Below are 18469 nucleotides of genomic sequence, written 5' to 3' on the forward strand. Positions count from 1 at the left end.
TGCTCATACCCAAGATAAGAGACGCTAAGTGTCAATTATAGGGATAAAACCACAAATCAATAAATAACTCATACTAGGAAAATATATATGTTAGAGGACAAATGAATTATAGAACATAAAGAGAGGGAGAGTGAGTGTTTTCAACAAGCTGGGATAGTCACTTCTTTTTGTATTGAAATGTGCTACAAGATCTATTGACTATGAAGTTTTAAAATTGAATAAATCTTCATGCATTTGTACCTAAATTCAGGAATACAAATGAAAGAGTTACTCACTCATATGATTCCATGGCTAGTTTAAAGAGTTAAGGTAAAGCTGCCCAAAGGTAGAAGCGTCTCTATAAATCTAAACACTATTTCTATCAGACATCCTTGCAAACTGGCCTAGGAAAATTTTACTGAGTACTTCAAATGTAAATCTATTGTATGGCCGAGAATAAACACAAATAGATCACAAAATGGGCTTTGTTAAAGAAAAATGTGTTGGTGACTATGTTCCCAGTTCTCTGACTCCGTATGTTATTAGTTTTAATTACCGTGTAGCACACACATACTTAAAGTTTGAGGAGAATGAAGTTAGACTAGTTACATTCTAATGGCTCTAGAGAATATGGTGTCAGTGAGGTCAGCTTGTAAAGCCATGGTCCTCATGTTCCCACAGGACAGCAGCAACAAAATAAAATCCAGCATATAAGCAGTTTCATTATGTATCTGTAACCCCGATTTCTTAACGTCCCATGTTTCTTTTGCTCTCTTCACACCTCTTGGTCTTTTCCTGATGGGAGCATATCCACTATTCAAAAATGAGATTTAGTGAAGTGTTTGTAAAAACACACAGGCAAGGCCAAAATGGCAGCCACCAATTTGTTTTTATTTCCATTAGGCCATCCTTGAATTCGAAAATCTCTAATTATGTTTCAAGTGCTTTAGAAGGCTTAATAGATCACTAGTAGGTTTTACCGCATCTTAATTCTGAAAATCTGTATATAATTTAAAGAAAACATATCCATGTGTTTCTGACTAACTTGCCATTAAGCTTATTTTGTAAGCTCAATTTCATGTCTAAAAAATAGTTAAAAGCCTCTTTAAATTGTTAAGCTTTTGCCAAGAACAAGGTATCATAAACACACACACTGTTTATGGGTTGGTCTTTGACAGCCCAAACTAAAGTCTGTAAATAGCTATCTAATAATACTACTAGAGGAAATACATGCTCCCATCTTTTTGCAAACAAATAGCTTCCTGCCCTCTCTTTGCCTATTTGGAGGAGCATGCTATATATATATTTATAACGTTATAGTGAAACTCTTATTCTGCTAACAGTCAGTTTCCCTTGTTTTCAAAGTTAAGCTACTATATTCTAGGAGGAATTTTGCACCAGCGCCCTAGCCTCAATCTCACGTGCCTTCAGCAGATGTCTACAGCAACTGAGAGCAGCATGTGATTTTTCCATATAGTCGTGAGTTCCCAAAGAACAAACCAAAAGTCATGCTGCATCTGCTTTATTCGTACATGCACATTGTGTTCTCTCTTGGAACTCTGTCCTCTTACAGCTTGCTTCAGGCTTGGAAACCTCCTGGGCTGGGAACTTTGCTCCATGTCTGGCATATCCACTGATTCACACGACACTTAGAAGACCATGTATACTTCGTAAATTGAATTGAAAATCTGAACCTCCGAAATACATTTTTTAGTAAATTTCATTTTACGTCTTCATTGTTAATTTATAGTAGTTGGATGGAGTATTAATTTTCATAACCTTTTAAAAAACCAAATGAGGATCTTTATTAGGTCCCATATTTAAACATAACCCTGTGAAAATTGCACATGGCACTTAGAGCCTGAAGGTCACTGACTCTACTGACTGGCAGTGTCTTTGTTTAGACAGTGTGATGCTGCTAACATAACCATTTACTCCATTTGAATACGACGTTAGCAATTTGTGAAAACCATTTGGCTTTAAAACAGCAGTGTGATTTGAGGCAAAAGGCCAATTTGCTCATTAAGTTCAAGTTTGTTCTTTGAACAACAAAATGATTGTAAAACAGAAAGAAAGATTTAGCAGATTTCGTGATAGAAATAGAAGGTTCTCAATTTTATCAGCAACAAAATGACAATAATAATAATGGCTAATGCCAACCACATGTGTGGTGTGTATAATTTTAAAAGGTCGGAAAAATAGAAATAAATGGTCATCTTGAATATGTGTCAAAAGTGTTGAAAGAGACAGTGTAGAAAGAAGACTGGATTAATAGACAAAAGGTCCACATTCTAGTCCTGATTCATCTGTTTACTAGCTAACACTCTTAAGGTTGTTATAAACTTTCTTCAGCCTCAGTTACTTGAAATTTCACTGGACTTGGAGTCAGGTCTGGGTTTGAGTCCTGTGTCTGTTGCTTCCTATGTGTGATTTAAAGTCAACTACTCACACTCAAAGCCTCAATTTCCTCATTTTTAAAATGGAGTAGATAACAACAATGCAGACATGCCCAAAATATTTGAAGAACTACATAAGATAATTATGCAAAACTGCCAAGATTTTGACAAATCATATTCTTAAATCACAGCCCAATCATAAAGAATCTATGTCAATGGTTATGGTTATTGGATTTGAGTAAGGATATACAACCCAAGCAAAGTATTTTCTTTGGCTTTTTGTAAGGTGATTTGGGGTCCACTATAATTACCCTGGAAAACCATTTTTACTTCTTCTTTAATAACTAGAAGTCTCATCTCCATTTTAATCGTCTTATCAAGTTCCCAGGAATAATGTAACTAGGTAACAACTACTCTAGCTTTACCCCTTAGGGTCCAGTGGTGAGAAAATTCCCTTCTAGTTGTTGTACTATTTAGTGGGGCTCCATGGAATATTAGGATTTAAACCCACTCAGAATTTGGATTTTTTTTTTAATTTGACTATAAAAGCTGTATATGTTAAACAACTTGATTTTAGAGAGTAAGATCAATAGTTAAGGGCTTTTTAATTATTCATAAGCTTCCTTTCCAGAGAAATGTAGGCTTGTGAAACAGGCCTTTTAGTTTAAAGGAATAGCATTTCATGGCAAATCGAATATTTAATATCATTAATTAAAAATAGTTTTATGTTTCCTATGGAACTTTGGGTTTTTGCAGTTAGAAGATTCTGGATCACATGTTGGTAGTTTTATTCTTTTCAGTATTCTAAATACATATATTCAAGTCCTTTGGGTCTCAAACTAACTTGTTTTTTTAAAATTTAGTATTGCACACACATTTTTAGTTAAGCAATAAACATCTGTCATCTGCCATTTATTAATATTAATTATAAATAGTCAGTGGCTCATGGGATCCAAGTACAGCAGCTGAGATTTTTCTAAATCTGACCTCCTTAGAGTTTATACAAAAAGTGTTCAGAGTACTTCTCCTAAGCTCCTAGCCAATTTAAGGCTGGTTTGCAACCTAGTGCTTTAGATTCTGCATCTAGCAATGAAAAATGACAAACTGACAAAAATGATAAATGACAAAAATCCTGAAAAAAGCATTGTGCTAGGGGATTAGGTGGGACAAATGACAAGAAAAGATGCTCAAAATGATATGGTGCCGTTCATTAACTATTACTACAAGCTAAAGGTTATGTGTACAGTGTATGTGTTAGGAACATTAAAAATGTCATGTCCCTTTTCCATAGTTTTGTTGCTTCAGATGACAAATATGGAAGCCACACTTCCATAAATTAGTATAAGAGAATACAAATTTGGGGAGAAAGTCAAGAAACAAACAAATACAAAGCCAGGCATATTAGTATCTCCCAAGAGAGCTAGCGTTCACAGCTACTTATTTCTTGTCACCCTAAATATCCTACAGCTACACCAACATATACCCTAAGACATCTGACATGACCTCCGCACAATGCCTTGGGGGGCACACTGACATATTTTTCCTTTCTGAGATTCAAGCAATTTTCCAAAGAAAAAATATTGTGCTATACTGTAGCAGAGGGTTCATAGAAATGTCAAGTTCAGGTTTTACCTGAGTCTAATTGAAAAACGTAAAAGATTTTATAAACCATCTTGTTTAACGGTTTCAAATAAAATACCCTGGCAGAGGGCTACTGGTTGGTTAGCCCTTACTTCAATACGAGCACTGCTATTTTCTTTTATTATTTTAACTTGTGGTAAAAGTGCATAACATAAAACTTACCTTCTTAACCATGTTTAAGTGCACAGATCAATGGCATTTAGTATATTCACATTTTTGTGCAACCATCACCACCGTCACTCTCCAGAAATCTTTTCCTTTTGTAAAACTGAAACTCTGTATCCATTAAATAGCAATTTCCATTCCCCCCTCCATGAATCCACCATTCTATTGGGTTGGCCAAAAAGTTCGTTCAGGTTTTTTTATAAGATGTTATGGAAAAAGCCGAAGGAACTGTTTTGCCAACCCAATACTTTCTATCTCTATGAATTTGATGATTCTGGGTACTTCATATAGGTGGAATCATACAGTATTTGTCTTTGTGATAGGATTATTTTACTTAGCTTTATATTCTTACGGTCCATTCATGTTGTAGCATGTGATAGAATTTCCTTCCTTTCTAAGGTGAATAATATTCCATTGTACGTCTATATACCACTTTTTGTTATCTATTCATCTATTGATGGACATCTGGATTGCTTCCACCTTTTGGCTATTGTGAATAATACTACTATGAACATGGATGTACAAATATCTCTTTGAGACCCTGCTTTCATTTATGTTGGGTATATACCTACATACTTGGAATCGGTGGATCATATGGTAATTCTGTTTTTAATTTTTTTGCCAAACCACCATGATGTTTTCCATAGCAGCTCTGTCATTTTACATGATCAGCCTTACTAGTAGTCAGAAAAGCAAAAGGATACCATTGTTAATCCATCAGAATGGCAAGTCTTCAAAGGACTGATAACATCCAGTTTGGGCATCAGGAAATAGGCATTTCCTATTTATAAGGAAATAGGCATTTCTGATACACTGCAAATGTGAACTGTTCAAACCTTTTTGAAAAGTAATCTGGTAGAATACATTAATTTTTAAAATGTGCACATCCTTTGGTTTTTCCATCCAGTGTTTGGGACTCTATTTTATATTAGATCTCACAACTACTGAGCACTTACCAGATGCCGACACAAGTCTCAAGAGTTTTATACACACATTAACTCCTTGCTACATCACTCCTTCACTACAACTCTGTGAGGTAGTTACTGTTATCATCCCCACTTTACAGATGAGGAAAATGGGATATACAAAGCCTAAGTAATTTGCTTAAAGTCATACAGCGAGTTAAAAGCACAATTAAGATTTGAAAACAGGTACTCTGGTTCCAGAGCCTGTGTTCTAAATACTACGATGTATCGATACTACGTCTTTAACCTCTGATAGAAAGGGAGTGCATCAGTTCATTAACATTATAGAGATTTTTACTGTAGTACTAAGAGCAAAAAGGGGAAAACATTTTGCTATCCATGTGTACCATTATGTTATATTGGTAGTATGCCATTATGGTATCCATTCGTACCATATCATATATACCATCACTGACGTTAAAAATAATGCTTTTTTGGGGCTTCCCTGGTGGCGCAGTGGTTGAGAGTCCGCCTGCTGATGCAGGGGACACGGGTTCGTGCCCCGGTCCGGGAAGATCCCACATGCCGCGGAGCGGCTAGGCCCGTGAGCCATGGCCGCTGACCCTGCGCGTCCGGAAGCCTGTGCTCCGCAACGGGAGAGGCCACAACAGTGAGAGGCCCGCGTACCGCAAAAAAAAAAAAAAATTATGCTTTTTTGAAAATTAAACAAAGAAAAAAATAAACACCAAATCTAGAGTTGAACTGAGATGGTTTTGGTTTCCAAACTAGTTTAGTACTCTTTTACTTAACTAGGCTGGCACTGCAACTATTAAACTACTTTGAAGACTGTGAACACAAGAAGAAACAATGATTCTGTGAACATATAATCCTTTGAAAATGGAGGAAACCTGCAGGAATGGAAGGAAAGGGTGTTAAGGCAGGAAACAAAGCAGGAGGAGGGGCACTAAGGGCACACAACATGGTAGGAAGCCGAAGGGCGAGGGACAGACATTAACTAGGAAAACTGCCTCTCCTACACATTTCAAAGCAAAATTAGAAAAACTGGACAAGCGTGAATCCACCAAAAGTTTGCCCAAGAAATACTTTAGTAAACTGCATCTTAGCTATTGAAACAAACCAATTTGAAACAAACCAAAATTCCTTTATGATTTTGGTGTTGGTTGGAAACCAGAGGAGCATGACATCAGATGTTAACAGTTTGTACTTATTATTTTGAGGAATATTTCACTATTTCATACGTCCATGGTCCATAAAAAAGTAATTAGCTATCTAATTAGCGTTCTATAAATTAGGATAACAATTTTTGTTCACAGGTTGTAATTAATTAGATATTTTAACTACTGATCCTGAGTATGCATACATTTTTCTATGACTCATTTTTGGAATTAGCAATTATTCATATTTTCCAAGTATGAGTTCAGTATGTTGATATTTCCTTGCCTAAAATGTGATATTATTCAAAACTCAGTGAAAAATAAGTTGCATTGTGCTTCCAGACATTAGATTTCACATCATACAAAAGTAAAAGGGATATCTCATTTTAAAATGTATGTTTTGCATTGAGATATAAAATGTAATTGGACTCTGTTCATAAACTATTTCCTAAATCTGATCTCTTGCAAAAATACGAAAAGCAGGCTTTTCCAGCAGAAACAACAAATAAACAAAACAAGCCTTTACAAGATATATTTTTCAATTATGGCAGCTCGGGCTCACAGAGGCTAGAGTTATGACCGGGTGGTGTATACACAGTATAAACACAAGAGTTCAGTAATTAGGTTTGAGTTAATTTTAAAGTTTCACTGGCCTGATGTATAATCAAGCAAAAGGTCATTACCCACACTGGTACATTTCACACAGAACCTCAGCAGCTAGAAATGGAAATGGACATGTCTTTACTTAAGCTTGCACAAATCAATCCCAGAAAGCCTTCATATGAGTACTGGATTCTTTTTCTATTCATTTCAGAGCCAGTTTACTCACAAAAAAAGTTTTCTAGCAAACCAGAGAAATCAGAAAAAAAATTAGTTAAAATATTATTAGCATTATGCTAGACATGCCTCTCTAGTTTAAAACAGATGGAGTAAAACTTTGGTTACACTTTCTCACTTAAATGTTTTTTGCCATAAATAGTATTGGACAGGGATTACCCTATAGAAGAGTACAAGCTTCTAGATTTTGAGCTTTTTTTTTTGGAAGAAGATCATTTGCATCTGTTGTTTTGTCAGCCTAGCACTCATTTCTACACAGAACTGCTACTCAAAGTGGCTCACGTGTCCCTTGGCTTCAATAGTGAGCATGTGACTGAGGCAGACCAATCACAGTACTCCATTTCCTCTGCCACAGTGATGGGTTCAAGGGTAGACATGTGAGCCAAGCTGGGTCAATTTTCACCTTCCACGAGATTGGATGAATGGACTCTGAAGGAGAGAGCGCACTATCCTTTTGGACCAAGAGCAGCGTGGATATAGATTTAGGGCTTCCCAGAGCCAGCTTTCCCTGTGAGTAGAGACAGACTCACAGTAGCAGGGGAGAACAAGGCCAATAAACAGACACAGAGGCAGGATGACTTGAAATGGCAAGAAAGAAAGAGGAGAGAAGAAGATGGAGCCAATGATATTGTTCTAGCACTTAGAGCAAACTGTGTCTTCAGCAAATAGTTTACTTTTTGCTTAGGGTAATTTGAAATCTGTCTTTTCAAATATCCTGATGAATATACAGAAGGTAACAGTGACCTTGGTGAAAAAGGACTGTCAATGAAAGATAAACACTCAGATATTGTTTTTCTGTTAAAATAATAATTACATATATTTGCAAATAATTTTTTAGAAAAACTGAAAAACAGTAAGAAAAATGATAGAAAAGCATTTCCAATTTAGGACATGAGGAACGGGGTGCTTTAACCAAAAGGAAAAGGGAACTGAATAGAAAATTAAATGAAAAGTGAAGTACCTGGGGAAGAGAGCAGAAACTTAGTGGAATAACAAGTTTTGAAGAATTTCTCATTTACACCCATTTTGTACATGTTAATGTACACTGATGCCAGCCACTGTGCCGAAAACTTTATGCTTGGATTTGTCCATTAGTACAAAAATATACCACATTCTATTTGGGGTCTGCTTTGACAGCAATGTACAAGAATTAAACCATTAGAGTGGTCTTTCCCTTTCGGTGATGCTAAAAATGATACGGTTTTAATGTAAGCAAGTTTGAGGATGTTTCTGTTTCAATGAGGTCAGGGAATTTAATTGTAACCTGGCTGTATTTGCTTGGTCACACCTCTTGGGAGGCCTGTGGCCGAGGTAACCAGTCTTTTCTGTCAGGCTGTAACAATCTACAAAGTTAGTCTGTAACACTTCTATGAAGAAGTTACTGGAGTAGATAAAAAGAGAATAAGATAATGATCTATGGAAAGAATAATTCTTTTGTGCCTTCAAATGTGGGGTGTCTTCTTTGCCAAAGAGGTTTCAGCAACACCAGCAGTTTCAAGGAGTGACTGTGTTAGGGAGGTGGGAAGGAGGACAGGAGCATGAAAGGAGGAAGTGTCTTTTTTGGTGGAGAAATGTTTACTTTGTAATTAGCAAAGGACAAGAAGGCCCTTTTGGAAACTATACTTGGGGGTCCAGAATTTAAATTTATGCTGATGCTCTCTGAGGCTCTCTCTAGGGAACCCTCCTAATTGGCAGGGATCTCAGTTGGCTAGAACAGGCTGCACATGAAGCCAGGGTCTCAGGGTCATTTCTCCAAAGGGCCTGTTAACTCAGCTCTGTTCCACAGCCACAAGCTGTACCTTTAACCCTACTTAGCCATCTCACAAAAACACATTAGCATATCAACATGGTGGTCACAGAAAAACAGATTTGCCTTGAGACCAAAACAAAAAGTAGGCAGAGATATTTCGTTTTTGCCAGCATAAACAAATGTCTTTGTAAATGTGTTAGCAAACTAATGAAACTGCAGCTACCGACAGAAGAAAATCACAAAGATGAAAACTGTCCACACAAGCATATGCTACAAGTGAGCTGATCATCGATTGTCTTTACTTTGTGGACCAACATAAACCATGACACCAATATCTAGATTCATGATGGCAGGGACTTTTGTCTTTCTTGTCCATTGCTATATCTTCAGCACCTAAAAGTGCCTAGCACATAGCTGGTGCTTTAATAAACATGTGTTGAATGTATGAAGGTATCCTGGCCTGGCCTTTTATTTATTCTTCCTATTCTGCCCTTTACAAACTGGAAAATACAATAGAAATAATCTCCTATATACCATCTCCTGCATCAACCACTGAGTGTTTTTACAAAGGAAGAGACACTACATTAGATAGGAAGAGAATGTTGAATAAACGAGCAATCACACTCATCTAATTGCAAACAAGAGAAAGACCTCTGTGGTAGATGGAGAAAATGGTTACAATTCTCCACTCATCCCTGTATGTGCATGCCAAGTTGCAAAGTAACTATGGGACTTCTCCCCCAAGAGGTGAAATCTATTTCAACTTTTGAATCAGGACTGGCCTTGTAACTTGCATAGAATAACAGAACATGGTGGGAGTAAAATTGTGCCAGTTCTGAGCCCAAACTCAAGAGGAACTGCTTCTTCTCTCCCTCTTAGAACCTTGTAGAACCCCTAGCCACCTTGAGGATGATAGAAACAGCAGTTTCCTCCGTCCTGAACCAGTCTACCACATTAGGGAGCCAGCCAGAACTGCACAGTGAATCCCAGCCCATATTACCCACCCACATTTACTGTTAAATAAATGGTGGTTGTTTTAAGTCTGTATGTTCTGGGGTTATTTCTTACTTATGCAGCAAAAGCTAACTTGAAACAACTTCACCCCGATGCACAGGAGCTAAACAATGGCAAGATCATTGGTTGGTTGGGGGCTGAATAATGCTTTGTTTACTACAGCTACTACTCTATTCAACAGACTGACCAGTGTGTGTTATGTTACATATACCAATGGGTTGAAAAGCATTAGGTATTTATAAAAATCACAAAAAGGGGGCTTCCCTGGTGGTGCAGTGGTTGAGAGTCCGCCTGCTGATGCAGGGGACACGGGTTCGCGCCCCGGTCCGGGAAGATCCCACATGCCGCGGAGCGGCTGGGCCCATGAGCCATGGCCGCTGAGCCTGCGCGTCTGGAGCCTGTGCTCCGCAACGGGAGAGGCCACAACAGTGAGAGGCCCGCGTACCGCAAAAAAAAAAAAAAAAAAAAATCACAAAAAGGAAATCTCAGAAAGTATAAGCATTTGCAAGAATAATTTATTATAAAGATTGTTTTAGAATAGAGATGCTGCAGTATACACACCAACACAGCACAGAAGCCTAAAAATGATTTTTCTACCACCAAAGCAAGGTAGGGACTACAAAGATAATAACAACACTTAAGTATTTTCCCACTGTGAATAAAGCCCACCATGAATTTTGACGACTATGAATATTCCCAAAATCTTAGAGAGCCTACGAAAATGGAATGGTATGAACTTGGTATTGATTATAAAAAGATAAAAACTGCTGGTTGAATTATAAAAAATTGTATAGTACCTGAGATGGCAAAACATGAAATAAAAGGCTTCTTATTTTCTGCAGAACTTTTTCATTAACACTGAGAAATTTAAGAACACACAATGTAATTGTCAAATGTGCTCAAGGCGAGAAACCTAGTAACTGTCATTTTACTTTTTTCAAAATCTATCTAGGTGCTGGATGTGATCCTTCAGCTCCATTATTACAGAGGGAAGTAAACTGTGCATATATAAACAATCTTAGCATGGTCTTCAACCCACAAACCTGGGCAACAGAGAATGCTTGCAAAGATCCTGCCATTGTAATGTCAATGTCAGAGGAATCAATGAAAGAAATTGGCGCCTGTCACAGAGGTGATAACACTCTTTTAACTATGTGGATAATAAATTCGGACACATAGCTGTGAAATTTGCAAGCTGATTTGATGCTTCAAAGATTAAGCTGTAATTGGTGGGAAAGAAACAAAGAAGAGTAAGAGTTGAGTAATATGGCAAAGGAGAAAATATGTAATCAAATAACTCAGTGCATAGGCCATGAGTGAGCATAACTGAAAAGGACCCAAAGATGAACCATGTTTTTATGAGGCTCTTCAGAGGTTAGGAGTGCCTACATCCTTCAAAAACAATAGCATACCTGTATTAATATTAAAAGCCTAATATTTAAATTAAGTTGTGGCATATACAAACTGTAATGTTTTCATCAGTAACAATGGTACTCTAGGTCTAGTTCTAGTATTTACAAAATTCAGAGAGATAAAACTTTGGAGTATTAGGTTGAACCCTATGAAACTGCTTATATTTGACCATTTATAATCAACAAAATGGCAGTTTCATATGGTTTAACCTAGTAGATAGGAGTGTATTAAAAAACAAGAGATGACTGTAGCCACATAATTTGTCTCAGTGGAGAGAGAGCTAAATAGTGATTAAACAAATGACAGCCCTCTCCACTGGGGACATTAAATGAAAAACTGGGCTTAGCCTTTAAGAGAAAGTCCATACATTTGTATTAAGGAACATTGTTCAGAGTAAAAGGCATTATTTATTTGCAATAGACTACCTTTCTTGGAGGTTTTAAACATAGCTAAATATTTTCGTGTGGTACTGGAATATTTGAAATTCAAATAATATTAATTTTTAATAAAATTGATGATTACCTTTGTAATGATTGGGGGGCAAAAATTTCCCCTCTGTTTCACCAAATTGTTCTTGTTACCAAAGGTCTGCACCATGTGCAGGCTTCCATTGGTGGCAATGAAAGGTTTTCACTGGTCCTTCCCAGAATCTAAACAAAAAACCCATTTGGGTAAGGACTAACATGGCCTCAAAGAGAGACTGTTGAGTTTATACCAGGGTTTCTCATCTTTGGCACTACTGGCAGATAATTTTTGATGTGCGAGGCTGTCCTGTGCGTTGTGAAATATTTAGCAGCCTCTCCCCACTAGATGCCTGTAGCATCCCCCTCCTCCAAGTGTGACAATGAGAAGTGTGCCCTGGGGAGCAAAATCATGCCTGGTTGAAAACCACAGTCTTTAATGCCACTCTTATCTCAGCTCTGTACTTTGTCGAATTTTCTCTGCCCTATGTTAAAGGGCTAGTGTACTGATTGGGTGTAGGGAGAGAGCAGAAAGCTCCCATCCTCCAGGGCTTAAACAGGATCAGTGTCTGTAGGCCAGCTGGTCCTCCTGCATGAGGTGATGGTGGTGAGAGGCCATCATCAAAATTCTCCAAGCCAGTTGGCATCCTACAATTTTGAGCTAATGACTCCTTCTATTTGGATTTTGAGAACTGTTCTGAAAATCTTGGCTAAATGTCTCGTTTTGAATTTGACTGAAGCTTTAATAGGAATCCTTCCTGTATAAAACTCAACTCTTCATCACTGGAGTAGTTGTTATAAAGATCTTAAGAAGTTAACTAAAAGACAGAGGTGCAAACCTGAGAACAAAGTGGACTCATTTTTTTATTTGTTTCCTTTTTTAAAAACAAATTTTACTGTAACTTTAAATATAGTGCTCATGATAAATATAATGCATATTTATAATACTGGTATTTGAAAACATGATTAATAGCAATTTGTAAGTTAACATATAACACTTTTCTTCTATGTAAAACCTAGTAGAATTTTACAACTGTACTTTTAATTTTGGGAAGGCACATAAGGTGACCTTCAGTATGTTCAAATAATGCAGTAATTCCCACACTTGTTTCTTCCCTGGAAATGTCTCTGGACATTTTATTTATTTATATTTTAATGGATTCTTTTTCTCCTTCTCTGCTAGGAAGGATGCTATTTCTTCTTTACACCAAGAAAGTAGACCCTGCCCCATTTCTTCCATGACTCTGTTCTTCTCTCTCCTTTCTATCCCAAGATCATGCACTACATGTAATTAACTAGGATCTTATTCATGCAATTCACCAAAGAACAAAATTTCTTTCATTCTTTGTGAATTGCCTCAAAACCCATTACCTACAGGAAATTCTCTTCAGTTAATTAAAGGAATGTACAAATGAATGAGAAACATTTTGGTGATCTTCCTTTCTTTGCACCCTGCCTTCCAACCCAAACAAAAAAAATCACTCTTTTGCATCAAACGTGGACAAATATATGCTCCCCTGTTCTGTTTCACTTCCCCTTATCTAAAATGGTTACAAGCAATATATCAAAAGAGTTAATAAGTATGAGTTGGCAGCCATTAAAAGTGCATTTTCTCCTTGTTTACTTCTATTTACAATATATTGTTTTAAGGCATATGTGATACTAGTATACATGTTAGCCTTCATAATCTCTTAAAATAAACATTATATATCTTTGACATTTAAGATATATAATTCAATTGAGATAGGCTCAAGCTAGAAACTACTGCATTGATAATAACTTCTTATTAAAGCTAGTAATTGATGGAGAAGTTAAGATATTAAAAGGCAGCATGCCAGGTAAAGGGAAATAATCCTAAATGTGCAAACAAGTAGTACATCAGATAAAAGTTTAGATTTGGGGCTATAGAAATGACATTTATCTCCTCAGATTAACTAACTATAACTATTCTAAGCATGAGAAGAATATTAGTAAAGAAAAATGTGTGTATGTGTAAGATTTTGCAACCAATTTTTCATATATATATGAAAATTTCATATATACAAATATGCATCTCACAACTAGAATAATCCATTCTGTTACTAAAAACTAGTTCCTCCTATTCAGCTTCTTCTTTGTGTACATTTTAGAAAGTCATTTCTGGATCTTATCATTCTTCCCTGGAGACCTTGCCATTGGCAATTACAACACAGCAGAAAAATTCCTGAACACATGCTCCATACCTTTTCCAAACATGAGTTATCTACTTCTGTCTATTGTTAACCTCTTGGGCAGGGAAGATAGATGTAAGTTTAAATTCAAGATTTTCAGGCTAAATTTTTTTTTAAAAAAACCTTATCTTTTAGCTTTCTCATCTGAAAATGCTCAGCCATGAATCTAAATGATGTTATTTTATGAATCTACAATCATTTAGGTGCAGCTCAAGTAATAGCTATTCTAGTGGTAGGAGAAATCATGTCTTCATCACTTTATTGTGTTTATATTTATCACTATTGTATAGCTCTGAGATATACAATACAAACAAGAAGACTCTGGGTAGTGTTATTATTTTGATGTGATATTTGATACAGTGGTATATCCAGGGGTCATAATTACTTTTCTATTTGGTTTCTTCATATTCAAATAGATATATTTTTGATATTTGAGTTACCATTAAGAGAAGTTAAGAAAACTAATAGGTTAGAGAAGTAAGGAATGAAGGGAGAAGTGGTTACCTTCCTATCTTAAATTTCTAGGCTACTTGAGAAATTATTTTTGACAGACATATAAAAAGATGAATGAAAATTAAATAAAAATGGAACTAAATCTTGAATTTAATTATACATGTAATCCACATTTCCTACTTAGTAGTCTATGGATTATCAAATTTGAAAAAGAATAAAGCACCTAAAATTTTCTAGTTGTATAACATTTTCTTTGTAAACATAAAATGCCAATGTATCCTACTCAGAGGAGAAGAAACAAGGACCAGAAAGAAATTTTTAAGTCAAGCTTATATTACAGGTTACTATTTTAAACTTCTTATGGCATTACTTATCTTAGTTGTTGCTAGTCTAAAAACTAACATTTTCAATGTTAATGTTTAAGTCAGTGCTAGCAAAATATATTAGAAGACCACATCCTCAAATAAAAGAAAAATATGTAATTAGTATCATAATTTAATTTTTCTATTGGATGAGATTTTCTTCATTTATATTTTAAAAGCAAAGTATACTAAATACTGATTAGTAATGTAGAATCTTTGTGGAAAGAATAATATGAACAAAGACCACCTGTAAGTCATTAAATTTTAAGAAAATTGAGTAAACATAAGTAAATGTACGGCTATGGGAGCTTACCAACAAGTAGAGTGATGAAATATTTTATTTCCAAATCCAACTTTTAAAATCTAAGATGTTTTAAATTAATTGGTAACAAATGCCAGAAAGACCTTTTTCACTAGCCAACTTTCATTCCTTAAACCTAATTTTAATCAAAACCTCTTATAAATTTACAAAAACTTGAAGTTCCCTTAAAATAATCCATGTATTCAAAAAGTTTATCACATTAACTACTTGATTACTAATGGCAACGACATGCTGTATCCATCCTGATGATGGTCAGTTTGGTCTTTCGGTACAGTGAAAGACACTGCAAAGTACGGGGGACCCAAGTCCTTTCTTGTATGAGCAAAGTTCAAGTTTTCACAGCACCCTCTTCTGTGTTTCCATCGAAATTTTCCACACACCAAACCTCCCTTACTATGTGATATTGTGATTATCTGCTTAAACATCTCAACCTTTCACTGGACTCTGAGTATAACTTCAGGATAGGGATGGTACTCTATTCAGCTGTGAATCCCCAGGGCTTAGCACTCTGTGTGGCCATAAAATAAAAATTCAATAAAATGATGTTGAATGAATGAATGAATGAAATAAACAAAGGAAGTTCAACTACAGAGTCAGCCAAGCTGCAATTAATTGAGAGGATCATTTATAGGCTCACCAATAGCTACATAACATATTTGTAGGCAGTGGTGCTGAGGATTAGTGAGAAAGATGGAAAAACTATATTTTAAAAGTCAACAACTGCAGATCTTCTATACGGAAGTTTAATCACCTTAAAGCAACAGATTAAATGATATATTTTTCCTTGGCACTCATACGACTTCAGAACAGCCCTTACACAGAGTTACTTAATATTGATTTGGTAGGTTCTATAATCTGATGTATGAAATTACTGTAATATGAAAAAAAATCTGGGGATAAAATGTCACGAACGCTTGTATTATACTTATAAAATATGTAACCTTTAAAATATGTTTAGCTACAAAAGCTTAACACCTAATTGCACTACTTTGGTTTGTAGGCAATGAAGAAAGGAGTAAGCTGATGGCTGGTATTCACCATGCTCGTGTATCAAATGTTATTATTAGACCTTGTGATTCTGAGGCTTCCCCTAAGTTTTCCAGGTACTAGGAAGGTAGACGATAGGAAAGATAATGGCCCAAAAGGAAGATATAGGCATATATTATATGCTTATAATGCAGCCCCCTTCCCTAAGATTCAATTAGCACACTTTTGTGTAGTTTAAAGTTCTGATATCAAGCTCCATTTAAAAAAATTACCACATCGATATTCTGTAATTTACAGCCAACATATTCTTTGTTTGGTACACATTTTAGGGTTTTCAGACGTGAGTGATAATAATAAATGTTTCCTAAGAAATAAAGTGAAATTTGCATCAAATCATGAGGATTCAAACAAGCACATGTTAGTATGATTGTACCTCGTTCTCCCTTCTGACACTTCTTTCTTTGCACTGTACACTTCCTTGTCTCACTGGTGGGGGGACACAGGTTACCCTTTGCTGATGGATGCTGTATTATTTCTCGGACCCGTGTTTCAGTCCCTCTTTTGAAGCCACATGTTTTTCCTTTTTTCGTGCATGGACTCCAAGGACTCCATTCACTGGCCTCACAGTGCACTGAAACAGAACACCAGAAACAGCCTCAGTTCGCTCACACATAGTTTCACAATTGTTAAATAAACAAGAAGGCATGCTTCCATCAATACTTGCCCAAATTCTGAGCAGAAATCCTGCAGAACAAAGTTGGGCAAGATGACTTAAAGATAAAACAAAGAGAAAGTGAAAGCAGGAATAGAATGTTTTCCACTTTTTGGTCCTCATATTATCAGGTAAACTCACTCTTGCATTGGGTTTACTTTTCACTGTAGATTTGATTAACCCAGGCATGAATATAATTATTCACAACTGACCAATGCTTTACAATTTCTAGAGCACTGCTACAATTATTGATAGATCCTGACCATAACTTGATAGGTTAGTCATTATTACATACTCGAGAATTGATTCTCAAAGTTTAGTGTGCAACAGAATCACCTGCAGGGAGGACTTGCTAAAACAAAGAATGCTGGACCTCTCCCCATCCAGAGTTTCCAATTCATTTGCCTGCGGTGGGGCCTGGGAATTTGCATTTCTAATGATACACGTGATGCACATGTGCAGGTACTGAGAACACACTTTGAGAACTTCTGTGCTAGAGAATGATTAAGCAAAAAATGAATTCAGGTGCTTGGCCTACAACTCAGTGCTTTTTCTACTTCATGTGCCTTTTCTTGAGTACTTAAATGTTGTCATTTATTCATGGGTGTAGATCAGGCATAGCAGTATCTGTTTTAAGTGAATTCTGGGTCAATTTCAGCTGATAAACTGCTTCTAGAAGTCACCTGACAGGCTGACTTTTAGGATGAACTGATATACTTTTTCTAAAACTTCTTTTGTAGATGTTTCCCTTTTTCTGTGTGTATCAATCTTTTCAGTTTTGGCTTTACAAGGTATTATAACAGATTTTTGCACTTCTAATAAAAATAAACACCTGCAAGGTGATATTCTTATATTTATGTTCATAAAATTTCCTGACTTACAAAGGAAACGGCTTGCAACAGTAACTCTTTCAGATGATATGACTCTCTTTCCACAAAAACAAATTCCCAGTAACCTCGCTGCCTTCTGATTTAACGAATCCTTATTTTAGAGCAGAATACTATTTTTCATACAACCTCAAGAAATATAACCTAAATGTTTCAGAAATTTAAAACCATTCACAATACATTTTTTCACATGCTTTGTCAGTCACTTTCAGGTATCTGAATGCAACACAGAGTTGAATGGAAATGATTAGATAAGTGAATTTAAGTTTCTATGAACTTAAATGAACTTTACTGAACCACTTTCAAAGGAGTCTTCATGTTCAGTTGGTTAAAGAACAGAGCAACCAAATCACTTAATGATATCATAATCTCTTGCCAGTTAAGGTCATATCTCTGATCCCAATATTAGTATTTAAAAAGTAGGGGAGCTTTGCACATACAAATAAAAACACCTCCAAGAAAGCAAATGGAAAAATAAAAATCCAAGTTTGTGAGCTGTAACTTTGTCCAGTGTTCATTTAATGCCAGAACTACATGGACTAAATTAGAAAAAAATTACGTGATGTGGAAATCACCCAAACTTTTGTGATTTTCATAAAAGCAAAGGTGGTCTAGGCAAATGTACACCTAGACTTAAGAAAAACAGATTTAAAAAATTACAACATAGGTAGCTATGAGTCTTTAGTCAGATGATGAATGGTTCTAAAAATGAAATTTTAGTGCCAATCTTAGATTATTCCATTGAAGAAGGAGGAAAAATATTCACAACTAGCGAGTTCAGATATAAAGAGCTCTCATAA

General features: G+C 36.0%; 1 protein-coding gene across 1 annotated transcript in view; it reads right to left on the reverse strand.

Annotated features, from left to right (window-relative positions):
• The window catches only part of RSPO3 (R-spondin 3), a 77035-nt gene that overhangs the window by 21956 nt on the left and 36610 nt on the right, over positions 1 to 18469 (reverse strand). The window contains exon 4 of the mRNA XM_060030536.2: positions 16504 to 16701. Within this exon, the coding sequence (XP_059886519.1) occupies positions 16504 to 16701 (198 nt within the window). The remainder of the gene's footprint in view (positions 1 to 16503; positions 16702 to 18469) is intronic.

This window comes from Delphinus delphis, chromosome 14 (assembly GCF_949987515.2).
Source record: "Delphinus delphis chromosome 14, mDelDel1.2, whole genome shotgun sequence".
In the NCBI taxonomy this organism is placed as follows: domain Eukaryota; kingdom Metazoa; phylum Chordata; class Mammalia; order Artiodactyla; family Delphinidae; genus Delphinus; species Delphinus delphis.